Source organism: Notothenia rossii (assembly GCF_949606895.1).
Source record: "Notothenia rossii genome assembly, chromosome: 11".
Classification (NCBI taxonomy): Eukaryota; Metazoa; Chordata; class Actinopteri; order Perciformes; family Nototheniidae; genus Notothenia; species Notothenia rossii.
In genome coordinates, this window is record NC_136910.1 from 54,727,743 (window position 1) to 54,755,408 (window position 27,666).

At 43.1% G+C, this 27,666-nt stretch overlaps 1 protein-coding gene across 1 annotated transcript in view; it reads right to left on the minus strand.

Annotated features, from left to right (window-relative positions):
• The window catches only part of wdr7 (WD repeat domain 7), a gene marked incomplete at both ends in the record, with an annotated part of 127,345 nt that overhangs the window by 91,266 nt on the left and 8,413 nt on the right, over positions 1-27,666 (minus strand). Inside the window, 9 exon segments of the mRNA XM_079659974.1 lie at positions 3,192-3,388; positions 4,752-5,045; positions 5,532-5,765; positions 15,249-15,463; positions 17,747-17,942; positions 19,403-19,623; positions 20,323-20,455; positions 21,555-21,670; positions 23,971-24,118. Of these exon segments, the coding sequence (XP_079516100.1) occupies positions 3,192-3,388; positions 4,752-5,045; positions 5,532-5,765; positions 15,249-15,463; positions 17,747-17,942; positions 19,403-19,623; positions 20,323-20,455; positions 21,555-21,670; positions 23,971-24,118 (1,754 nt within the window).

Here is a 27,666-nt window from a genome sequence, read left to right on the forward strand (position 1 = left end):
CAGGCTCCAGCCTATTGGATTTTGGGTGGAGGACTGACTGTGAACAGACTGGAGGCGTCTAACTTCCAGAGACACACAAACACTTCCAATACAACAATCGATGGAGTGATCATTAAGGGTTGCCAGGCAACAAAAACTGCCAGGTAGCTTTACAATTAGCAGTTAAAAACGCCAAAAGTATAATGTGGGGATATCTTTTAAAGTAACCACTTCCTATTGTTTTCTCACTGACCCCATGTGTTTGTGTCACTTGTACTTCAGATCAGAGTTTGTGATTTCTTTTTTATTTCTAACTTCATTTTCAGATGTAGTGCCTGCCTTCTCATACTGCCTGTGCTGCAGCACCTCTTTTCACCCTCTGTCCGAAACCAGAGCCCAGTCTACTCTGATTGGTTAGCTGGCCGGCTCTGTTGTGATTGGTCAACCGCTTAGAGATGTCCCGCCCCTTAGCTAACCACGGACAATATGTTGGAGCGCTGGCCAATAGACGCACACATGTAACATAGTGATGTCACTATGTTACAGAGGTAAACAAAGGAGTCCAATGGAGGGGGGGGACACAGGGATTTTAGCCTTTGCAGAACATTTACATGCATAAAACCCTTAGTATGTGCATCTCATAAAGGTGTACAAGCTGGAATGTTTTTGGGGGGGCTGTTATCAAATAATTAATCTCATTTTAGTATAAAATAAATAAACCTTAGTTGATTAAATTCCCATCAAAACCCTCTTTAAAAATCAGTACTAAGCGTTGAAATGTGCCTCAGGTGTGATTGGACATTGAGCGGAAATACTTTTAATAATATCCTTAGGAAAAAAGAGCTTTGTATGACTTGTTGAAGAAGTAGCTTCAATAGATGTCGACAGGCAGCTGAGTTTTTCTACTTTGAGTTGGACTTCTGACTTTTTAGTTTCATCAACAGCAGGACTTCAGGGGCTTCACGAACAACTCAAGCCTCAGTCAGAGCTGGAGGAGGGAGTGCTGTCGTGTTGTGATGAAATACTAAAACACTAAGAGTTCAGGAGCGTTTCTTTTCAAACTCCAGCATGCAGGGGAAGAAACTTTCCTGCCGTCATAAATGTGAGATGGGGAACATGAAAAAGCCAAAACCCCAAACACGTTCAAATATTGAGAGCTAGGGTTTGGACGGCTATAGAGAAGACCGGTTTGAGTTTTATTAGGAAGTCTTTCTCCATCTGTAGCTGCTCCATCACCTGCGCTGATTTGGAAAGAGGAGAAGTTCTTCTGAGGAAGTAAGGAACAGCTTTTAAAGTTTTCCTGGCCTCTTTGTTTCTGGTCCCATTTCTTTCTTGGATATCAGCTCAGTCTGCTTTTCATCATTTCTGACTTATTAACGAGACAGTCAAATATGATGAAAGATCTCAACAAAGTTGGTGTTGAGTGTCACTTTTTAAAATAGGAAACTTCAAGGTGGCGCGATTCTTATTGTCTTGAGAAGCAAGAGGTTCATCAGGTAACAAGCCTTCAATCATTGCGTGGCTAAATGATAAACAAATTCAATGGGTTGATGTGAATGAGGTGTAAAGCGAATTTGTGGCATTTCGTATTTTCACGGAATCCGATGGGCGTTAAGATACTTTACATTTAGGGGAAAATGCAGCCCTCTTTTAGGTCTAGCAGGGTATATGCAGGAATCCTGAAGTCGAATGTAATACCTTTTAAGACCTTTTTTAAGACCCTTTCCATACATTCTAAGACCTCATCGCCACTTTGAGTTCTAACCGGTTACCTTGGCGACACACTTTACCTTACATTGACTATATACAGTGTTGATTGTCCTTCCTCCTTATCTTCCAACCATTTGGACACAAACTTGCATTTCCCCATAACGATGTTGCTTAGCAACCGGCGTAAACGGACCTCCGCGTGCTATCAAGCAGTGAGCGCGCGATGTCCTGTTCAGATGACGTCAAATCCAACGGGACGCCATAAATAAACTACACAGAATCACACTACACACCTACGCAATGAAAATGGCGTTAATACTTTTTAATAGCCTTCATTTTCGCTAAATTGATTTATCAACTTTTAAGACCCCGCGGACACCCTATCTAGGCATAATTAACAAAAGTCTTCAATGTCGGGTGATTAATATAACTTTAAAGTACTTTTGTAGGCAGACCCTGAATCCAGAGCTCGCACAACGAAGAGCAATGAGATTTTTCGATTGGATTTTAGAATAATTGCAGGCGTCAAACCAAAAGCACGCTCAAAAACGTTGACTTGGCATAATGCTAACTCATTCTTGTACCACTCTATTTGTTTTTAGATATGTCCAATTGCTTCAAGAGGCCTTATGGTCTTAGTCCTTTGAAAAAAGAAATATAACGGATTGGTTCCTAATTGTATTAATTGCAATTAGCAACTTGGCTGTGCTATGTCAGGCTAGCTACTCACTAACATAGGAAAACACTCCACTGAGAGACATCATTTATTTTCCTCTCATTAAGTAAATTAAAGGTATAAGAGGATATAGAAAACAGGATATATTAAGTGAAGATGATTAAACACAAAGATAACAAAATAACAAGTAGAATAAGCTGAACAAAACAACCAGTCCACCCGGTGTTTCTTTACACATCTCTCTCTGTGTTTCTCTCTCTCTCTCTCTCTCTCTCGCTCGCCCTCCCTGCAGGTATGCTGTGAAGGATTGACGAAATAATGAAATGTTGTGTCGGTGTTACAGCAGCAGGACCTCCATGTTAAATCTTTCACAGCACAATGAGAGCTCAGACAGACTAAACAATCAGACACACACACACACACACACACACACACACACACACACACACACACACACACACACACACACACACACACACACACACACACACACACACACACACACACACACACACACACACACACACACACACACACACACACACACACACACACACACACACACACACACACACACACACACATTAAATGCCTCAAAGGGCTGTACAAAGCAAACAAAAGCAAAGACAACATAACAATGTTAAAAAAAACATTATACAACCTTATACCTCGACATTAGTATTGCCATGGGATAAAAGTATGTGACTGACTGAAGTGATGGTAATGATGAGCCGAAACTAGGTGATGGAAATGAGTTGACAAGGAAGACAGATGCGAAGAGATGGGTTTTGAGTTTGCTTTTAACGGAGTCAACGGAAATAGTTACCTGACGGGGGCTTTCTTCATGTGTTCTCCCACAAAGGTGGCGTTGGTCATGCCCATCAGAGTGTTGGCCAGAGAGATGACGGACAGCAGGTGCTGCGTGGTGACGGCTCTCGACACGCCGTACGTCCCCTTCCCCACGATGTCCGTCAGAGTCAGCTTCAGACCCGTCGCCAGGGACAACTGTCGCAGCAGAGACTCCTGGGAAACAGAGGCAGACGGATGAACCAGGGAAGTGCTACGAAGGGTCAACAGGAGTGTGTGTTTGAGACTTGTGTGTGTTGCTCAGAGTCTGTCTGGACTGTGTTTGCCTTCTGCTCTCATCTCAACAATATTAGAAGAGAGAAAACATTTTTATACTTCATTTGAAACATGATCTGTATTGCCTTTATTGACTGGTGAAAACGTTCTGCTCCATAATGTTGCAGAAGACTTTATCACTTAGGTTGAGACTGGATTCTACTTTCTTCTCATTGCACAGAACTGATACGACAAAGAGTGCAAAGTTTCCTTATCTTTGCTTAGGGATAATAAGTAAGGTATTTTTAAAAAGGGCCCATGTCATGTTTTTCTGGTTATTCCCCGTCCCCTTGTGTGTTATGTAGCTTTTTCTGCATGTAAACGGTCTGCAGAGTCAAAAACCCTCAAAGTACACCCTGTAGTGAGTAAAACTCTAACACAGAGAAGACCTGTCTGTGCTGCCCCAGAACGCCTCGATGGACATTTCTCTTTTTCCATTGTTTACTTCCTGGGTATAGCAACGTAAAGTAACGTAACAGCTCCGCAGATTGGTCCATTCTGAGCCGTTACGTTTGGACCAATCCGCGGACTTCCTCACACACACACACTCGGCGGGACGTTGCGAGGCCCGCTGCTGTGAGGAGCGGGACACTGTGAGCTGGCTCACTGGTGTGGGGTCAGCGAGACAGCGAGACACCGCAGAACTCAGTCTGAGCACACACACAAACTCCCAGCCAGGCTGCGGGTGTGTGTGTGTGTTTCGGGCTGGGTTTCGCTGTATCTCTCTGTCTCGCTGACGGCCACTTGGCTCACAGGGAGGGGGGGGCAGGAGCTCCAACAAGCCGTTTAGGACAGAGAGTGAATACACATACTATACAGAGATGCTGGATGAGAAAACCAGTGAGTTTCGTATTTTAATAGACCTCAACAATGGAATTATGATCAGTAGAAATGGCCATGACATGGGGCCTTTTCCCCGGGATAAATAAATCAGTTTCTGACGATAATGGGAAGATATATATATATATAACACAATCTGAATTGTTATTTAGTTTGTATCTTCTTGGTCGAATGCACTTATTGTAAGTCGCTTTGGATCAAATGAAATGTAATGTTATTGATATTGTTATACGCTACATTTAATATGTTTGTTTTATATAACTTGCTAGTTATTTAAAAATGTTCCAACATATATATTTCTACTTCGGTATCTTGTCATAGTGATGAGGTTCATACAGGATGGTTTTTCCATTTTCTGTCAGAGGTCAGCTTCCGTCTGATTAGAGAGTGACACACACAGCACCCAGGTGAGACCCCTCAGTACCTTGAAGGTGGGCAGCATGAGGGACATGTGACCTCCTCTGGAGATCAGGCCGAAGGAGATGGGGCAGTGCGGTCTGAGCATGCCCAGCCGCTCCAGGCAGATGCCGTCCAGCTTCTCGTTCAGACCCCAGGCGTGCAGGCAGGACATGAACAGTTTGGCCGTGTCCATCGTCAGGTTGTACTCCAGCAGGCTGAGAGACTTGGACTTCTCCTCCCGCCTCCTCATCTCCTCCTCTTCCTCCTCGTCTTCGTCCAGCAGGTGCTCCTTGATGGTCTCCTTCATCGTCTCCTTCACCTGATATGAACATGAGACAGGTTTATTTCAACAGAGAGACATAATATTAAGCTTTAAAACCTTTCATTTCCAGTTCAAAACTAAGATGGGTTCACACAAGTTGAACTTTTTACAGTACTGAAAATTGGAATAGTATTAAAAGTGGCTTGAAGTTGCGACAAATGCTATCACATTATATTTTGAAACAATTAAGCTTTAAACCCTTTAGTTTCCGTTTTAAAACATGCAGATTTTTTGTACTACTATATATTTATTCTAAAGTGCATAACCAAGGTTTTACGTTACAACTTAAAGAAGTGCAATATGCTATCATTTAGCAAAGGAAAGCAAAGTATAAGTATATAACCAATGAGACTACAGATTCAAAGACTATTTATACAAAGAGAAAGAACGAAAAACACACAAAAAATGAGAAAAGAAAGAAACAAAACTCATTTTAATGTTAAGAACAGATTTTCTGCTTTTTCCCGTTCTGCGTTGACTGACCTGTTTGAAGATCTTGTTGGCCAGGAAGGACCCCCCCTTGTCGGCCCCGGCCTGGCTCTTCTGCAGCGTCTCTGGAGACACCAGGGTGGGGCTGGGTCTCTGCGCCTCCTCCGTCAGCAGCTGGATGATCACCGCCTCCACGTCGAAGAACAGCACGTGCATGTCGGGGTCCGTCAGGTTGGTCTTCATCGCCTGCACCACCAGGGCATTGTGGGAGTATTTCGGCAGGTTGCCCTGGAGGGAAAGAGACAGGAAGAAAACTATAATTAAGGATCAATTGAACACAGAAACCCCCACATTGTGCCTTTGTCTGTTTCCTGGTATCGTGTCTTAATATCTGTCCTTATGTTGCAAATGGCCACATAATGGCATCACTATGTAACACTCGCGCGTCTATTGGCTAGCGCTCCAACACATTGTACGTGATAGGCTAAGGGACGGGACATATTTAAGCGGTTGACCAATCACAACAGAGTCGGCCAGCTAACCAATCAGAGCAGACTGGGCTCTGGTTTCAGACAGAGGGTGAAAAGAGGTGCTGCAGCACAGGCAGTATGAGGACAATAAAGAGCTTTTTGAACATTAAAGCATGGAGACATGTCCCACTAGAGACACTTAAAGGTGGGGTAGGTCATTTTGGAAAAAACAGTTTGAGTGCGCTAGAATTTGAAAATACACAGCCGGAAGAAATCTGCTACTTCCTTACAGAGCCCCTCCTCCAACACACATGAACGCGCACCTGACCAATGAGGGCACAAGATAAGTTTGTGCACAGATGGAAGGTTGACAGGCAGGTAGGCCATCCAGTTACTTTAGCCGGACCGGCTCAGATGATTGGTCGTGCTTTTTACAGCGCTACGGCTTCCACAGGTGATATTTATTAAAAGATTTTTTGTCAAAGCACTTCAGATATTCATTGCTATCGGGATGTTAAGAGCATTCCATGGAATATAACAAAAAGTGTATCTCGAGCCGGTTTCTCAAACTTACCTACCCCACCTTTAATGCTCATATGAACCTGAAAATGAGCAGAATAGGGCCCCTTTAAGTTTAATTATCGTATCATATGGGAAAAAAGGAAAATATTAAGATAACAGGCGCTTAGAGCTATATTTTAACAGCTTTGAAATGTTCCTGATGGCAACAGTGGGGATAATTCACAAAAAATCTGTAGTAAATGGGATATTACACCAGAACTCTTGGCAAAAAGAAAAACCACCATCGATAAAACCTTTCACATGAAACCTTTTATCCATTTTTAATATGAATATACTCATCAGTGAAGCTTTCATTACCACATTTAGCAAAACCAATTATACCACTTCAGAGAATAATGATCTAATAAATGAGTCAGTCCTTTTAATACAAACTGTCATTCACACACACACACACACACACACACACACACACACACACACACACACACACACACACACACACACACACACACACACACACACACACACACACACACACACACACACACACACACACACACACACACACACACACACACACACACACACACACACACACACACACACACACACACACACACACACACACACACACACACACACACACCATTAGCTGTAATTGCCACCAATACTCCCACATCGCTCGATTTTAATAGTATTAGCAGAGACACCTGCGTTGAGCCGTATGCAGAGCAGCGCTGTCTGTTTACATGTTAATGACCTGATGACTGCAATTAGACAACTGAGATCCAGTTAGAGGCATCACTGCGAGGAAGAGGAGGGAATATGGAGCGAGGAAGAAGAAGGGCAGGAAGAAGTGATTAAGGGAAGCATGGAGGGAGGAAATAATGAGAAAAAGGGCAACACTGGAATTTAATTTTCTATTTGCTTTTCTAAAGTCTGTTTCTGATTTTAGACCAGAGCAGGTTGCCTCCGACATTTTAGAGGAGTGTGTGGAGTTGTTAATATTCTTGCCCCACTGTAAGTTAGTTTAAGACGTCTGTGACTAAAGGATGACTTCATTTAATAACTGGATTCCTGCTATTTGAAGACATCACTAGAGGTGAAATACGGTACATCTTTTTCATTTTTTAAATGAGGTTTCTCCCCAAACAGGTGCGGGCTGAATCAAAAACCGTTAAAGTTATTAGAATTAATGATAATTGGGACGAATTACGGTATTCTGATATAACCGTGGGTATTTACCATCAGCAGCTATTATGCAACCAATAACACTAAACCTAAAGAGAAGTAAACATGTTAAGCTCACTATTACTACAGAAAGTGACTAGTAAACATTTTCTAAAACAGACAACAATGTGTGAAACATAGTAAACAAATAAAAGAATGCCATCCAGCCAAAGCACTTTGTTAATTCACTAATATTGTGAGTGTAGTGTGCAGGCACGTGCACACATAGACATCAAAGTGGGCTTGAGCCCCTGCCCTTTTTCTTCCTCCAGAGAAAGTGGCCTTATATGAATATATATATATATATATATATCTACTGCTGTTTGCGCACAGTTTCCCTTTCCAAAAATATATTGATTGAATACAAAATAAAAATATCAGGTCGGGAGATTAGACTGTGGAGTTTCGATGCTCGCTCGCTCGCTCTATCATCCCCCCCCCCCCCCCCCTCCCTCCCACGTCTCGCGCACAGCGGTGCGGACATCGGCAGTCCCTTCAGACAGACAGGTAGCAGCACCTCCCACTTTAAAGTCCCTTCAGACAGACAGGTAGCAGCACCTCCCACTTTACAGTCCCTTCAGACAGACAGGTAGCACCTCCCACTTTACAGTCCCTTCAGACAGACAGGTAGCACCTCCCACTTTACAGTCACTTCAGACAGACAGGTAGCACCTCCCACTTTACAGTCCCTTCAGACAGACAGGTAGCAGCACCTCCCACTTTACAGTCCCTTCAGACAGACAGGTAGCACCTCCCACTTTACAGTCCCTTCAGACAGACAGGTAGCAGCACCTCCCACTTTACAGTCCCTTCAGACAGACAGGTAGCACCTCCCACTTTACAGTCCCTTCAGACAGAAAGGTAGCACCTCCCACTTTACAGTCCCTTCAGACAGACAGGTAGCAGCACCTCCCACTTTACAGTCCCTTCAGACAGAAAGGTAGCACCTCCCACTTTACAGTCCCTTCAGACAGACAGGTAGCAGCACCTCCCACTTTACAGTCACTTCAGACAGGTAGCACCTCCCACTTTACAGTCCCTTCAGACAGACAGGTAGCAGCACCTCCCACTTTACAGTCCCTTCAGACAGAAAGGTAGCACCTCCCACTTTACAGTCCCTTCAGACAGACAGGTAGCAGCACTTCCCACTTTACAGTCCCTTCAGACAGACAGGCAGCACCTCCCCCTTTACTGTCCCTTCAGACAGACAGGTAGCAGCACCTCCCACTTTACAGTCCCTTCAGACAGACAGGCAGCAGCACCTCCCACTTTATAGTCCCTTCAGACAGACAGGCAGCACCTCCCACTTTACAGTCCCTTCAGACAGACAGGCAGCAGCACCTCCCACTTTACAGTCCCTTCAGACAGACAGGCAGCACCTCCCACTTTACAGTCCCTTCAGACAGACAGGTAGCAGCACCTCCCACCTTACAGTCACTTCAGACAGACAGGCAGCACCTCCCACCTTACAGTCACTTCAGACAGACAGGTAGCACCTCCCACCTTACAGTCCCTTCAGACAGACAGGTAGCAGCACCTCCCACTTTACAGTCCCTTCAGACAGACAGGTAGCACCTCCCACCTTACAGTCCCTTCAGACAGACAGGTAGCAGCACCTCCCACTTTACAGTCCCTTCAGACAGACAGGTAGCACCTCCCACTTTACAGTCCCTTCAGACAGACAGGTAGCAGCACCTCCCACTTTACAGTCCCTTCAGACAGACAGGTAGCACCTCCCACCTTACAGTCCCTTCAGACAGACAGGTAGCAGCACCTCCCACTTTACAGTCCCTTCAGACAGACAGGTAGCACCTCCCACTTTACAGTCCCTTCAGACAGACAGGTAGCAGCACCTCCCACTTTACAGTCCCTTCAGACAGACAGGTAGCAGCACCTCCCCCTTTACAGTCCCTTCAGACAGACAGGTAGCACCTCCCACTTTACAGTCCCTTCAGACAGACAGGTAGCACCTCCCACCTTACAGTCCCTTCAGACAGACAGGTAGCAGCACCTCCCACCTTACAGTCCCTTCAGACAGACAAGCAGCAGCACCTTCCACTTTACAGTCCCTTCAGACAGACAGGTAGCAGCACCTCCCACTTTCCAGCCCCTTCAGACAGACAGGTAGCACCTCCCACTTTCCAGTCCCTTCAGACAGACAGGCAGCACCTCCCACTTTACAGTCCCTTCAGACAGACAGGCAGCACCTCCCACTTTACAGTCCCTTCAGACAGACAGGTGGTAGCACCTCCCACTTTACAGTCCCTTCAGACAGACAGGTAGCAGCACCTCCCACCTTACAGTCACTTCAGACAGACAGGTAGCAGCACCTCACACCTTACAGTCCCTTCAGACAGACAGGTAGCAGCACCTCCCACTTTACAGTCCCTTCAGACAGACAGGTAGCAGCACCTCCACCTTTACAGTCCCATGTTATGCCGGCTTTTCTTAGCTTGTTTGAAGGTGAGTGGTGATGAACAAATGACTAAGCCTAATTCTAATTAGCCAAAAGACAAAAACAAATATAGTTAACTAGCTACTAGCTACTAGCTACTAGCTAATGGATACGTTAGCTCAAGGTTTAGCTAAAGCAATTTATCATGGGCACACAGGCTAATGTACTGTATACTTAAGGGGAGACACTACAGGTGAATACAGTAAAATGTGTATATAATAACGTCATCACAATCGCCACATTGATATGCAAATTAGGCGTTAACTAGGCCTAATTAAAATGCCCAAATTTGCATGCAGTTACCAAGGCATTGCAGGGGAAAAAAACCAAAACATAGCACCTCACAACTTCCCCAGATAGTTACATAGTTACTTACGTCAAGTCGTTTAAATGCAGATTAGCTTTAAATCTATAGAAGAATTCAGAGATAACGATCTTTTAGCCTGTAATGTCCTTAAACAGTAACTTCATAACTTTGATTGTTGGCTGCTCATTTAATAACTATTAATTGTATTAGTTTGTTGTCTGCTCTTGTGCGTAGTGAATACTAAAGAAGACCATTGTCTCTGTGTTAGCTGAGTATTAAACAATTGCGTGAGTGCGAGGGTATTAAAATTAATTGGTCAGTAAGTCAGAGATGTGCAACTATATTTAACTTTTTGTTTTAAAACATTTTTTTATAAATTATTATGGGAAGTGCCCTTTTTCTCTCTTGAGCTCCTGCCCCCCAACATGTCTGTGCACGTCCCTGGTAGTGTGTGTGCTTTAGATGGAGTTAAAGTGCAGTGGATTGTTGGCAACCGATAACGTTATTGGTCCAGCGAAGCGACAGGACAGTGGGCTCCCTGCTGCTCCAGCATTAATCCCAGAGCTGTCATGGATCTATAGAAAGCTGGAGGCGATCTTTGTTTCTTTGTGGGGTTATTTTTCAGGTGCCATAGAGGCGCAGTGATTCTTTTGTGATGCGGTCACAGCTGTGTGTTTACATAAAGTTCAGAAGCAGCTCAGTCAATCACAATCAAGGACATTAACTATCTGTTCATAATTATGTTGTTATTATAAGAACAGCTGTTTTGATTCTAGCTCAAATCTCTTCTACAAAGACTGCCAATAACACTGTCTGCACAATGGTACGTGTCATTTGTAAATTAAATGTTACCCATGAACGCTGTGATCTGGCTTCAGTGATTTGTTTTGCTAGATTTCTTGGATTTTTTACATTTTGAAAAGCTAAGATATAGGTGCCTCATTCCCTCAATTCAGTGCGTGTGTTGCAGTGTGTGTGTGTGTCAGCCTGAGCGTGTGTTATTTTGGTGGATGAACACTGCCATCTAAAGGCAGACAGCCACATTACACATAAAAAAATTGTAGTTGCACAATACACACACACACACACACACACACACACACACACACACACACACACACACACACACACACACACACACACACACACACACACACACACACACACACACACACACACACACACACACACACACACACACACACACACACACACACACACACACACACACACACACACACACACACACACACACACACACACACACACACACACACACACACACACACACACACACACACACACACACACACACACACACACACACACACACACACACACACAGGTCAGATAGCTGGCTAAAGTCAGAGACCAATTAAAACTGTGCTGCCGACAACCCAAAGGTCAGCCCTATAGCCAGTGTGTGTGTGCGTGCGTGTGTATGTGTGTGTGTGTGTGTGCGTGTGTGTGTCTCAAGCAGTTATGAACAATCTTAAATGTCAAAATGGTAGACAAAAACAATCTGCAGTGATTCTTTTTTTGAGCTTTACTTTCAAGAGAAGTCAGTCAAGTGCCGTCATTGGGAAATAGACATCTGCAAATCAGTGTAAACATTTTTAAAGAGATATATGCACTACCAAGGCTGAGCACTTGAATAGCCCCATATAAAAAATCATTAGGGTCTTAAAAGCTGTAAAATGCACTGATGCCAAATTCAAAAGAATTTTCCGTCTCCCTTTATTTGACGTGACAATGCACAAACGGAGCAGATCTGAGTGTGGCTTAAGAAAAAACTCAAATGTATACATCCCTGATTCTTCCTGGGCCCATTTTCCACCCTTTCACAAAGTTTTACCAACATGGAGCAGTAGCTTCTTCCCAATCTTGCTTTAAAACATACAAAACAAACATTTGAAAGCATTTGTTTTGAGGAGCAGGCAGTGTGTGTTGAGGCCAGCCAGGATCAGAGGTTCACATGTCAGCCTCAGATGATGTGATCTGCCCTGACCGAGTAGACCCCACCCACCTGGGCCTCCCGGCACAGAAAACAAACGCTCTGAATTATTTAGTGTCTGAACAGCCTTTAGTTCAGCTGCTTGTACCGTTTGACTTTTATAGTTTGACTTGGAATCCATTTAGCTCAGCTTTCTGTCTCCTCTCCTTTTCCCCTTCTGCCAGATAACCTTTGTGTTGCTTCTTCCCTCTGTGTGCTGTATTTATTGTCGGTGTCTCTCAGGTTTTTCCTGCCATAACGGCTCATAATCACCGCTCCTTTCTGGAAAAGGTCAACAGCTCCAACCTCTTTTTTCAGAAATACCTCGCTGTTGTTCTCCTTCCTGCCTTCCTCACCCCTGTGTCATTTCACCATCATATCTACTGAAATTATGGGTCAAAACCACCCACTTTACCCCAGTGTGTGATAGTGTGTACCCCCCGCTGTGTGTAATGACACATAATGACCATGAAATGTCAGACTAGACTATCTACCCAAACATCACAGCCAGCCTCCTGCAGCCCTCGCTCTGTGTGCTCACAGCTGATGTTTGTTGTTGTTGCTCACATAATATAGACCCTCCAGAAAAACGAGATTCTGCGATCGCAGAATTTACCGCATAATCAGCAAAATGGCGCAGATTTTCAAAAGGCCGCATATTTATCCATCTCATTTACAGACGAACATTTCTACTAAAGACCGGGCAAAAAGTGGGGGAAAACTATTCTGCACCCCGTGCAACTGTGTGTTGGAGCATAAGAGAAAGTCGACGGTGACGACCCACTTTGATTCATTCAAACATTCGAAAATGCTTTCTGCTGCTGCGGACAAGAAAGCCAAACAACGCACGTTCACCGAGGCATCAACCTCCAAAACCCTTTCGAGGGCTACAAGAAACGAAGTGAGTAGCCTACAAGATTGAAGCTGGTCAGATAACGAACGAGTAAATGAAAACAGAATGAGGCGGAGAAGTGTGTGTGTGTGTGTGTGTGTGTGTGTGTGTGTGTGTGTGTGTGTGTGTGTGTGTGTGTGTGTGTGTGTGTGTGTGTGTGTGAGAGATTAAAATAGCCCAATTGCTTTTACAGTAAATAAACATTGAATGTGTTTAATTGAATAGTAAAGGGGTTTAACGTTAGTGGCAGGTTGTGTGTGAGAGAGAATAAATAAGACAGCCCAATATTTAAAAATAATTTGTATTCTTTTTTCCCACATATTTCGCAACCTCCCGCAATTTCACCGCATAAAATAACATAAAAACCCCACATGTTTAATTGCATAATCAAGGATTTTTGCCCGCGTTTTTCTGGAGGGTCTAATATTAGTGTGGGTGTGTGTGTGTGAGGAAGTTAGTGTGTGACTTTGTGTTTGTCCTCAGGCCTCTCCTATACACAGGTTTGCAGAACCTCCTGATCTCTGAATGTGTTAGAGCTGAAGTAATGATGATTAACAGAAAGTATTTCAGCCACATATTGTGAACCAAATCTAAATTTGAGGATGTCTTTAAATGAATAGATGATATTAGATTAGATTATATTCAACTGTACAGGACAATAAAATACCTTAAGCATCTAACAAGAAGTGCAGAAGCAGTTAAGAGCAGTGTTATATATACTGTAGTATATCATTAGAAGGTACACATGATAGACATAAACCAGTTAGAGTATATTCAATATGAACAGTATATATGGGTATAAACAGTAGTATATATATTGAATACACTACAGCTGGTATAAATAAAAACAGTATAATATAGACACTACAAACTGAATAATTATGTATATGTAACATGATAAATCGGCTAATGCATGATTTGTTTTTAAGTCCCCGAAAAATAAAAATTAATTAGCCTAAATTAATGAATGAAATTATTTATGGCTCATTCAAAACGAAAACCTTTTTATAAAAAAACATTTCAGTTAGTTTCATTGATAAAAAAAACGTAACCCTCTCCTCTCCTAACTCCACTAATATGGATTCATCTGGCAAACGTATCCTCATACAATTGTAAGATAGGGAAAAGATTGTGCTTGTGCGTGTTTAAATAGAATGTGTGTGTGTGTGTGTGTGTGTGTGTGTGTGTGTGTGTGTGTGTGTGTGTGTGTGTGTGTGTGTGTGTGTGTGTGTGTGTGTGTGTGTTGGACTCCAGGGGTGTTTGCCAGGAGGGCCCTGCAGGACAATGACCTTTAGACGTACTGCCCAGGAGCTATAGGACTGTGTGTGTGTGTGTGTGTGTGTGTGTGTGTGTGTGTGTGTGTGTGTGTGTGTGTGTGTGTGTGTGTGTGTGTGTGTGTGTGTGTGTGTGTGTGTGTGTGTGTGTGTGTGTGTGTGTGTGTGTGTGTGTGTGTGTGTGTGTGTGTGTCAAATCTGAATCAATTCAAACTCAACATTAGGAGTCAGTAGAGTGACATTTGACAAAACAATGAACAGTTCTTCAGCCTGCAGTCTCAGTAAGTGCTCATGTCTTTGTCAGATTTTCTCCCAGTTCGATTTCTCGTGAAAGAGCTGGTCCTTAACAAACCACAATGATACTAAGAATAGAACAACCTAAACATTGTTCAACGGCAATCAAACAACTCAGTGTGACATCTCAATTAAAGGCTCATCCTCCAATTTCCCCACCAACCCATGTCATAATGGCATAGAACATATGGGACACATAAATGCCCTAATATGATATTGTGTGTGTGTGTGTGTGTGTGTGTGTGTGTGTGTGTGTGTGTGTGTGTGTGTGTGTGTGTGTGTGTGTGTGTGTGTGTGTGTGTGTGTGTGTGTGTGTGTGTGTGTGTGTGTGTACCTTGTCGGCGTTGTCTGCAGCCAGCAGGTTGGTGGCGAGCGTCTGCAGTTTGTGCGTGGCCATGTTCTTCAGCGCGGCCAGGCTGCGGCGGGTCATGGCCTGCTTCAGGTTCACTGCAGAGTGGCTCAGAGCGTCCACGGTGGCCGGGGCCAGCTCGTCGCAGGCGCTCAGGATCTCTATCGCCGTGATCCCCATCACGCAGCGGTCCAACGCGCCTGGGAACGCACACTAGTGATCAGACGTGTCTCTAACCCTTAAAGGTCACCTATTATACTGTTTTTAGGCATACTTTACAGGTCTCAGTGTTAGCCATGCTTGCTAATGTAAACACAGACCATATTACGTCCAAAACGTCACGTATTGTTTCTGATAGCAACGTTTCTGATAGGGTCGTGGGCGTAAAGCCAGCCTACATTTCAGATATTACGTCATATCGGCAGCAAATCTGGATCAGCTCCGTTGATCCCCCCGTTTTTAGAGATTTGGGTACGGAGGAAAAGAGAGACGGTTTTGTTTTCTGACGCTTTGTGAGTCCCCTGACACACCGGGGACACATATTTATAGGGATGTCCCGATCACCTTTTTTTGCTCCCGATCCGATTCCGATCATTTGATTTTGACAATTTTCCGATACCGATTTTTCCCGATCCGATCTTTATGCAATGCATTAAGAGAAAAAAAAGAAAAAAAGCATTCAAGTTGTCCCTTAAGGTTATTTTTTTATTTAAATTGGATATTCTATCCAACATGGATATAGCTTCTTTTTTTCACAGCAGCATTGGATCAGTTCAGTTGTGCAGCATTGGATCAAAACAAAATAAAGCTTTCAGTACTCGTTAGCTTACTGCTACAATTAGACACTGCGCCCACTCTGTTGCCAGATTTGAGAGAAATAAGCAACCAGGTCTATGAAAACAAGCCCCAAAGAAGCAACACATACATGATGTTCTGTAATTTGAAACCAAAACTAAGGCCTCAGGATGACTTTAAGACTTGAACATGGTCATTTGTGTTTTGTAACATTGAATACAAAATAAATAAATAAAGTATTTATAAACCTTTTTTTTTTAAATCCCGATCCCCGATTTTTTTCTCCCGATTCCGATCTTTTGAAAATCACGTGATCGGCTCCGATCCCCGATCACGTGATCAGATCATCTCTACATATTTATGTATAAAAGACATAAAAAAGTGCACTTTGCATGATAGGTCCCCTTTAATACAGTCTAATCCGGACAATTAATGGAGAGGAATCCAGATTGGCAGGCTATTAATAATAAACGTATTTGTATAGCACCTTTCATGCACAAAAGCGTGATTTACAGAACAAGAAGAAAACATAACAATAATATTAAAATAAATTGAGAACAAGATAAAACATCAACAGTGATCCTAATGAAATTCCCTTGAAGTAAAGCTGACACGAAATTCAAATAGGTTAAAGGTCCCATGTCATGGCCATTTCCACTGATCATAATTCCATTGTTGAGGTCGACTAGAATAGATTTATATTGTGCAATTTTCCAAACTCACTTTGGTTTCTCAAACAGCATCTCTGTAAACTACATGTATTCACTGAATTTCACTCTCTGCCTTTAACGGCTCGTTGTAGCTCCAATAGCTCCAGCCCCCACCCTCCCTGTGAGCACAGTGTGCTCTGATTGGTCGGGACGTTGTGAATCGCGCTAAGCTCCGTGGAGGTGTGGTTTCCTTGTTTAGCGACAGCGAAACACAGCCAAACTCACCCTGAGCACACACAAAGTCACAGCCGAAGTAGAAACAATAAGTGTGGCTTGATATTGAGTAAGAAAAAGTTTGATAAACGCTGTGAGAATGGGTCTGCAGAGAGAATTTCGCCGTGATCCCAACTGTCTGTTATCAGCCTGCAGCCAGGGAGGAGAGATCAGCAGAGCTGCCTGCACTGAGTGTGTGTGTGAGGAAGTCCGTGGATTGGTCAATTTGGACCAATCAGCGGGGGCTTAACGTAACAGCTCCACGGACGTAACGGCTCCACGGATTGGTCCATTTGGTTCCGGGTAACGCATGACCCTATCGCGTCATAGCTCTGGGCGCGGCTACTGGCCATTCCTACGTCACAATACCCAGGAAGTAAACAATGGACAGTGACGTATCTCCAACGAGGCGTTTTGGGGAGGTCTTCTCTGTGTTAGAGTTTTACTCACTACAGGGTGTACTTTGAGGGTTTTTGACTCTGCACACCATGTACATGCATAAAGACCTTCATAACACACAAGGGGGACCGGAAGAGCATGACATGGGACCTTTAAAATAAAACAATTTAAAAAAGAAAATTAAAAATGTAAAATAAAAGCAAAGCAGAAAAAACAGTCAAACATGGATAATGATATCAGTGAGAAAGGTTAACGCAAATGAAAAGCCATATTAGGTTATTAGTGTACTTCAGTGTACTGTTCTAAGATCCAATTTAAAAGCAGCAACCCATCTCCAAACAGGAGAAGTGTTCATCCTGATCTCACCTGTGTCCATCTGCCAGACGTAGACGGAGCCGTCGGAGCAGCCCACCACCAGGTAGTCATCTGCCGGACGCCACTTGATGACCTGGATGGGGAAGAGGTGTCTGGACGCCAGCATGATGCACTTCCTCTCCCTCAGACTGAGCAGACCCACTGAGTGGTCGCTGGCCACCGAGCAGACGCAGTGCTGCACCCGAGTCTGCAGAGGACACACACAGGGGTTAAAGGATCTTACAGAGAAACTCCCATAGAGACCCCAGAATGATTGGGCGGAGCAACAAAGACGGTATTCCTCTCCCAGGACTGATAGGCATGCAATGGTTGTCATGGGTATACATGTTTAGAATAAAATATAATAAAATGACAACATGGAGAATCAGAATTAGGAAAATGTGACCGATCATAAAAAAGATGGATCTGTTTCTCTCCAAGCTTCGCAAAAAGACTGGAAGCAGGGGGAAGACATATTCAAAATGTCACACAATATCTATTCTCATTACTCAATATCAATATCAGCTGAGACTTCATTCATGTGCTCATTAAACCAGCTTGATCAGGAAAGTATGCCTTTGGAAAAACTTGTCAAAGAAAGTGCCAGATTAGTTCTGTAACATTTTTGAAGAACTTAAAAACTCAATTTAAGGTTTTAAGGATTTTCCAAATGTGCAGACAGAAAACATGTAATGTCCTAATTAAAGTGAGTGAGATATCAGATACCTCATTCACACCAACGCAACTCCGGTTCAAGCTCCGTGCTAGAGCTTTTCAGGTTCAGAACCGGTTCTTCGGTTTAGCTCCGGCTCTTTTCACACCGCCCAGAGTCCGACTGGTGCTGCGTCATTGCGTCATCGTTTGCGTCATGACGTAACCGTTTGCGTGCCTGCTTCATAAAGCCAAACCGCGCGGAAACCCCTCACAGCTCACAACAACAACAATGGCCGATTGTGCTCCAGCTTCCTCTGTACCTCTTCAGAAGACCAGATTCCCAGTAGGTAGCTGGTCTCTTCAGTGGACCACTGCTGCTTGTTAAGTTTCTCCATCGTTGTGTACAAACTGGATAAAACGCCGGCTTGTTGTTGTTGTTCAGGAGTTGATCCCGCCCCCCGCCCCTGCCCCTGCCTCGACGTAAGCGTGACGTATGCGGTGCTTTTGCTCTGGCCGGACAATTTTTTGGTGCTCGAAATTAACCGGGCTCCAGAGCTAGTGTGAACAGGAAAACCTGGTGCTTTTCAAGCTCCAGCAACGAACCGGCCCTGAAACACCGTTGGTGTGAATGAGGTAATATTGGTCCGGCTCCGATAACACAACAGCATCGCACATCTTATTTCCATCATAACAACAATTACAACCATTTGATCTTGCTGTCAGACATATATGATCCTAATGTCGTTTGGTTTAATGTGTGTGTGTGTGTGTGTGTGTGTGTGTGTGTGTGTGTGTGTGCGTGCGTGCGTGCGTGCGTGCGTGCGTGCATGCCCCTAACATTTGAACACAACAAACCAATGTCGTTAGAATTCTCTCCGACAATGACATCAGACCCTTAAACATTTAGACACAGTCATTTAGGCAACACGACACACTACAGAAAGAAAATAAACAAAAGTGAAACTCCAGACAGAGAAAAGAGATCAATCCCAGAGACATGTCAAGAGGTCTTACGCTGCAGTTCTCCGGCGGGACGATGAGCTGCGTGATCTCCCCTCCGTGGACGCAGAAGATGTGCTTCATCTCTCCGGTGAAGATGTCCCAGACGATGACGGAGAAGTCCACTCCTCCGGACACCAGGGAGCGCTGGTCGTAGCGAGGGGAGATCTGGTGCGGGTACAGGACGCACGTCACCTTGTTCCGGTGTCCTCGCAGGGTGCGGTGGGGCGGCCAGCCTGCGGGACACAGGGACAGACACAACACTCAGAAATGGACAAAGACGTAATTTACTGAGGATGGGACTAATTCACTTTATAATCTATTTTAATACATGGTGAGGTCAGAGACCGCACTGACCTCACCAACTTCAAAAAACGTACAAAAACTCTTCAAACTTATTGCTCGATTTTAACGTGACTTTTACTATATTGATTTCTTGTCCTTTTTTTACTACCTCTGTAAAGAGACTTTGAGCACCTGTACAAGCGCTTACGAAATAAATGTATCATTATTATGTGGAATCATTTTTTCTGAATAAGGTCAAGTTTGATAGACTTTACTAGTGTGATGAAATTAAGACATGTTAAAGGAATAAACAAGTCATGTTAAACAGTAATGAGACTGCATTTATATAAGTCTTTATGACAACTCACAACGCTTTTACTTTCACAAATCAATACTCACCCATTCACACATTCAGAAGCTGCCATACAAGGACACACACACACACACACACTTTGGCAATTGGAGTTAAGTATATTGCCAAAGGACACATGTTGACTGCAGGAGCTGGTGATCAACCCACCGACTTTCAGATTTTCTAACCATCACTCAACCTTCTGAACGGGTATAGTTCATTTCAAATCAATAAAAGTTATTCTCATCACAAGCTAAAGTTTTTTCAAGCTGCTCTATATGTCCCTCCCCCCCCTCACCTCTCCGCAGCATGTGCTCGCCCTGCAGCAGCTGGACGATGGCGGTTTGAGTGGCAGGAACCAGGATGATGCTGCCGTCTTCTCTGCCGCAGACCAGGCGGCCCTGAGAGGGGATGTAGACGCTGGCCGTCACCTGAAGGACACACACACACACACACACACACACACACACACACACACACACACACACACACACACACACACACACACACACACACACACACACACACACACACACACACACACACACACACACACACACACACACACACACACACACACACACACACACACACACACACACACACACACACACACACACACACACACACACACACACACACACACACACACACACACACACACACACACACACTCCAATTAACTAAACTTTAGTTTGCTGCAATTAAGGCCCGATATACTGCCATCTGAACTGATGCACCTCCAGATCTTTTTAGCTCAAGTAAGGAGTTCACAAATTCAATTTCAGAAAGGATGTTGCAAAACAAAATAGGTATTTCAAAGAAAATCTGGAGCTATTATATATGAATATAAGCAACAGAAACAAATCGATTCCACCTGTGTGAACTTTCAACACTAAACGGCATTAACACCTGAAGTCCACCACATAGGAACAACTATACAAACGTTTATACATACAAAAGTTTTGAGGGTGCATTAATCAAACATTTTATTTTGATCAAGGACTAGAAATATAAGCGTTACAAAGAATGGTGCAAGAATGAGTCCTTAAACCCCAACACGAGCACTTCTGTTTCCATCGTCTGGAAGTCATTGTTTTTTGGATTGTCATTTTATTTAGATACCTGAAATAACTTTGAGAAATGTTCACGTTTTGCGACATAAAACAAGTCAGTTAATGCCCCACTGGTGAAGGTCTGAGGCTTCTGTGAGTCAAATAAGCAGCTACTACTATTTAATGATATGACGCTGAATATTAGCCGCCTTTAGCTTAGGGGTTGTGACCGTGATGTTGTTCGTTTGTATCCTAACGTTGCTTTTTACTTCCAGAGACATGTAAGCATCAACAACTGTTAATGGTGGTGTTAATATGTGGAGATTTTCCAGCTGAACAAAACGTGGAAGTATCATAAACGTGGGTTTGCAACAGAGATTTTTTTGTTCAATAATCGAATATCCAATGGAAAAATGCCATGTTTTTTTTCAAGCGAGCCGTCATCGCTGCACCACTCTGGTGTCTGGGTTCAAACCTTGATGGGTGCGTCTTGTCCAGGCAGGGCGCTGAGCTGGTCGATGATCCCCGAAGACACGGGGGACAACTTATCAAACGACTCCTGGAGACTGATGGTGGACGACACCTGCAGCTCTGCACAGAGGAAGAGAGAGGATAAGTAGTCATTTGTTTCTAGAACAGCATAAATACAGAATCAAATAAAGACGGTATCAAATAAAACATTAAAACTCAAACAAGGAATATAAAAGGGAAACATTTCGAGCCTTGTTCATTTATACTAGATGCCATTTTAAAGTTTAATTTATATTATTCAAATCATGAGTCCTGTAAGCAGGGCCGGCCCTGACCAATTTGCTGCCCTAGGCAAGATTTTAGCTGGCGGCGCCCCCCCCCAAAATGTAGACACTGCACACTCAGACACTCACTATGACTCGCGCATGCACGTGCACAGTTGTGGCATGACCACCAAAACAGAAAGATATGGACACAAGATGTGTGCAACTGTATTTAGTATCCTATCCATTGGAACATGATTTAAGTGGGGGGGGGGGGGACCTAACATCCTCTCGGGGGGTCCGTGGGCATGCTCCCCCGGGAAGATTTTTTTTTTTAATATTGAAGTTAGAAGCATCAATCTGTTGAACTTCGAGAGCAACATGAGGAGATCTATGGATACATCTCTCAACATCCATATGAAACAGAACTGTAAACAGATTTTATTTTTCTTTATGGATATTTTACAAATCACTCCCCTTTTAAACTTTATTATTTGTTTATTAATAACAACTTTTTTTTACTGTCATATAGTATTTTATACCATATGATAATGTTATTATCACATGGTATTGTTTTATAACTATAATGATCATATAAAAGGTGTTACCTCACAGAGCTGAGGTTATCAGAGCCTCTCAGTCTTTCAGGAGAGAGCTCTCTAAAGCTCTCCCCCCGCGGCCGCTTACACAGTAAATTCCAATGTTAATAAAAGCTGTATACGTTATTTGGGAGTTTGATTTATTTTAAATTAACACAAATACACAATTAAAACCTATAATTGCACACTAAAACCATTATTTCAAAAAAAGAACTATTTCACATAAACCTCTGGTTTTTACTGGGGCTGGGGCAGTTCAACTTGATTTGGGGGGGGGTGCGCCATAGTTTATGGACGCTGTACGCAATATAGACGTAGTTCTGTTAGTATAAGATAATAAGATGTACTTTGTTGATCCAAAATTGGGAAATTGTGTTGTTATGAAATAAATATAATATTAAAAAAAGATATTTCTATGGCACCCCCCATTGATTGATGCGCCCATAGCATTAGTCTATACTGCCTATGCAAAGGGCCGGCCCTGCCTGTAAGAAAACTTAATATCAAAAATGTTAAATTGACTTTATCAGTCAACAGCTCAATGACACATCTTGGCCACCAGATGTCCCTCAGCTTTGTAAACTTTAGCTGCATCTCACTTCGGTTAAATGGATTCCTTGCGTCCCTCACTTGTCTCGTTTCCCTGCGACTAGTCCCTCCCCCCAGGGAAGCATGGAGAGACACAAGGAAACCACGAGAAGCAGGGAAATGAGTTTTAAGAGCTATGGGACGTCCTTTCCTCCGGAGAGTCACGTGAAGCGACGTCCGTTTGTGATGACGCCGCACAGCTGATTGTCTGACAGCAGCCAGATCAGTGCATGCGCTGCATCGTCCAATCAGAGAGCGATACACAGTAAGGGGGCGGGGCAAGTGTCTGAGGATTTCACCAGAGGATGGTCTGGTAGTTCCTCGATTATCGCTCCTCCGTTATCCCTCCTCGATCCTCCAGCAAAAATAAGGCCACTGGGACGGTACTCAAGATGGCCTAGACAAATCAACTTCCGGTGAAACCGAGCCCGAGGAGCGAGGAAATTAAAAATAACCAAAGTGGGCAAACCCATAGAACACATAAAAAAAAGTGTCTTATTTTGAGTCAAAAGTAAATATATTTTGGACAATTGATTAACTGTGAAGCACACAATAATTATGTTGAATTGATATTGGTATATATCATTATGAAAGTCTTGCACTAATGTACATTCCCAAAGATATTGGAGTGACCGTTATTTTGTATCTATTGATTGTTGTGCTTTTAACTTAATGTGTGCATAAGTATATACATATTTTTATATACATTTGTATTTTATTTGTATTCGGGATTGTGAGAAACTGTATTTCGATCTCTCTGTCTGTGCACACAAACTGAAAGATTGACAATAAAGTTGACTTTGATTTGACTTCGACTGACTTACATCAATGGTTACTAAATGCTGATGGCATCAAGTTTGTTCTTATCTGCGTGATTTTTCTCACATAAAATAAAATATTTTTTTCAAAGATCGCTCTGTAATGTCTCAGTATGGACGGACAGCTTTGTCTCCAGAGAACTGATCCCTACCTGCGGCGGTGGACAGCGGCTGCAGATGCGAGTTGTCGGGGACGCTCCACAGGGACAGTCGGCCCGCTGAGTCCCCCTGGATCAGCAGCTTGTGGAAGGGCTCCCGTCGGCCAAAGAAGAACCGAGTGACCGGAGGACAGATCAGGAGCTGGAGGGGGGGGGGGGGGGGGATAAAGACATGTCAGCATCTGAAGCCCTGAATATCAACAAGAAACACCTGGAGAAGCAGTGTTTTGGGAAATAAGGAAAACACTTCAATGTTCATGCCACATGGGCCAAAATAAAACCAGCAACAACACGCAGCAAACTGCAGGAAAGCTGGATGTAGCCGCTGTAGTTCAATGATCCAAGGTGTTGCTTCACCCATCAGAACAAGTGCTGATGAAGCACAGGGGAAGGACTGGTGGGGTAAAAATGACAAGGATAGGATGAGGGTCATGTGACCTAAACTATAGAAGTGGCCAGGTGCTTATATACACTAATAGACAAACCCTGTCTGATATCCTATCTATCTCAGCTGTTTTGCTCCACTAAAACTTCCTTTACTTACAGGATTTTATTTATATAAGCTTGGCATGCCCTATATGTATTAGTAAGGCTTTCCAGAAATGTCATATTGCAATAAACATGATGGGACAATGACTGAAGTACACATCAGTCTACAGCCATGCTAGCAACGGTTCTGTTCACCGTCTTACATTTGTATATGTGTAATTAAAATTTGTTTTAGGTTTAACCATTAGACGCAGTGAAAAAAATGTTAATAGATCAAAAAAGTTATTGCAATCCAAACTGACAGAAACATTTAGACAACATCTGGTTATGAGGAGGGATTTTCATATTTTGGAAATAGAACGAACTGAAAATCGTATGCTGTGCTGAATCCTTATCATTTATACAATCTCTGGTTTGAATGAGTTATTATGAGAGTTTCTTAACCTCATAAAGTCTTAATCACTCACCCAACCCTCATCATATGTGTCCCCCACCAAGAGAAGGTGATCAGGTGTCATTTACAGATCTATGTCCATTCACAGGTGAACGAAGCACTGTGAGGTGTGCCGCCTGTCCACTGAAGGAGTCATGGACAACATCAAGAGCTATAGACATGGACAGATGTGTCAGATCTATCGCTCTGGATACACGAGAGCGTGACGTCCCCAAACATAAGGTGGGAAACTCACCAGGGCTCAAACGCTAAGGAAGGACCAGGTGAAAGGAGCTCAGTTTTGTTAAGATTTAAAAACAAAACCTGGGATGATTGTTTGTCTCGTTACCAGCCATGACACTACGTGAGGAAGACTTCATGCATACTGTTTACAAGGTTTCGTGCTGCAGGTGCTGTGCCTTGTGAGCCAATCAAAAGTCTGCTGCAGCCCAACGACTTCTAACCTTTGACTCTACTGGAAAAATAACTATTCAAGTAAGTATCCATTTATATTTTTCTTCACATTTTAAACTTTTTTAGTCTTAAAAAAGGGACAATCCACCCCAAAACACAACTTATTAAGTTATTCCCTATCTGTATATATCTTTGCTCTAAAATACACAAGTAACAGTCACTCAGAAACCAATGTGAAGAGCACAAATTCGGTTATTTTGCAGTATCATGCTGTGACCTGCTACTTTTTGTGGCTGTAGTCAACAGATTGAAGACAAATACGAGCTTCATTGGGATCAGATCATTTAAAAAACAATAATTAAACATATCTAGCCGCTAACTTACCAATGCTAACACCTAGCTTCCTTCTTACGGTCTTAAACGGAGTCTAAGGTGTTCGTCTAAATAAGGTATTTTCTAGAATAAGAGAAAATGTAAATAATGAAAGCTTGTAGGTGTTTATAAACCTGTAGCCGTGTAAAGTGAATGAGGTACCATCATCACAGCAAATGTAAAATATTGAAAGAGGTACAGAACCAGGGAAATGGCTGAAGTGTGTGTAAGCGCTTACTTCAGAACATCTCAACACGATAGACAGAAAGTTTGCAAAGTGCCACTAAATGCAGTTTTTTTTTTTACACACACACACACACACACACACACACACACACACACACACACACACACACACACACACACACACACACACACACACACACACACACACACACACACACACACACACACACACACACACACACACACACACACACACACACACACACACACACACACACACACACACACACACACACACAATATTAGATAAAAATCCAAGGTTATACACAATTTACGCTTTTTTTTTGGCGGCATGCAAAGATGCAAACGTGAATTCAATTTATCAACTTGCACGGGAAATTCCTACAACACTTTGCAGTGAAAGCCTATCAGCGTTGAGATAATCTCCGCACCACACTGCAGGTAAAGATTGTAGATTGCAACCAGTCCCCCTACACTCCATTTCTGCTAATAGATCCCCCTAAATGCTTCAAAATGGCCTTTTTAAATCAACACTTCCTTCATGTGTCTAAAATGAGAAATAGGACAGGGATGAGTCATTATTTCTGAGCCTCTGGAAAATATAAGCAAGCACATTTAAAACAAAAAGCCATGATGTTCCTACTTTGTTTTTGTGTTTTGGCTAATCATAACTTCAGCGGGTCATTATTCTTGTTAAAAAGCAGCTTGGAGACTTTGCATGCATCTTCATCAGTATGAAGACAGATGAGGAGGGTGATGGTGCTTTTAGAGGAGACATTTTAGTTTTAGTGGGAAGAGAGCATGAAGTCAGGTGAACCAGAATGAGTTCAGTCTCTTAGTCCGGCAGGAAGGAACCCAGGAGAGGAGTAAAAGAAAACAGGCACTTCAATCTCTACGCCATCCACTCAGCGGCTTACGGTTCTACCTCCACACTTGTTGGTTCTTCCTAAACAATAACTTCCACTCAAATGTTAAACTTCCATAATTTTATTTAATTGACATCAATAAATGACTGGAGGTTTAATTGTCATACCCCTTTTCCATCGAGGCAGTTCCAGGCCCGTTTCAGTCCGTTTGTGAACTACAGTAGTATTTCATGTTTTCACTGCAGCGCTGGCAGCTATTGGCCCCACAAAATGTGCCAGCAACTACTCGACCAATAAGAAGCAAGATCCAAGAGCCACAATCAGAGGTTATGGTGGAGCAACATCAGTTCATGGCGAGACTAGAAAGTGTTGGGCTAGCTTGGGTGGCTAGGCTAACATCATCCATGTAATAAGAGAGAAGCTTCTCACTTTACAATCCTTACTACCAGGCGCTTTGTTGACAAACATCGTCAATTAAATAAAACGAATTTAAATGTACGGGGAAATCTGCAGCAGGGAACACTACTGCTGTGGCAGCATGACTGTCAATTACTTTCAGTTGCAGACTATCAGCGACGTTATTCTGATCAAGAGCATGACGTTTGAGAGGTTAGGCTTGCAATCCAATATGGCTTCATAAGTTTCATAGCAAGTGACCACATGCTTTTAAGTAGAACGCCATTGTTGTCGTTTTGGCTGATAAATATGCTGCCGATGTAGCCAATTAAATAAGGGTCACCTCTCTGGCTCTGGTCAATGGTAAGGCAAATGGTTTTTTAGTCGATTTGGAATTTGACCAACGGCAAACTATTCTCGTCATTGAACTAGAATGGAATTCATTTCAGTGGAAAAGGGGTATCTGAGCCTCTGACCGCAGAGCCCTTGAGTTTTCATATCAGTTTTCGTTTC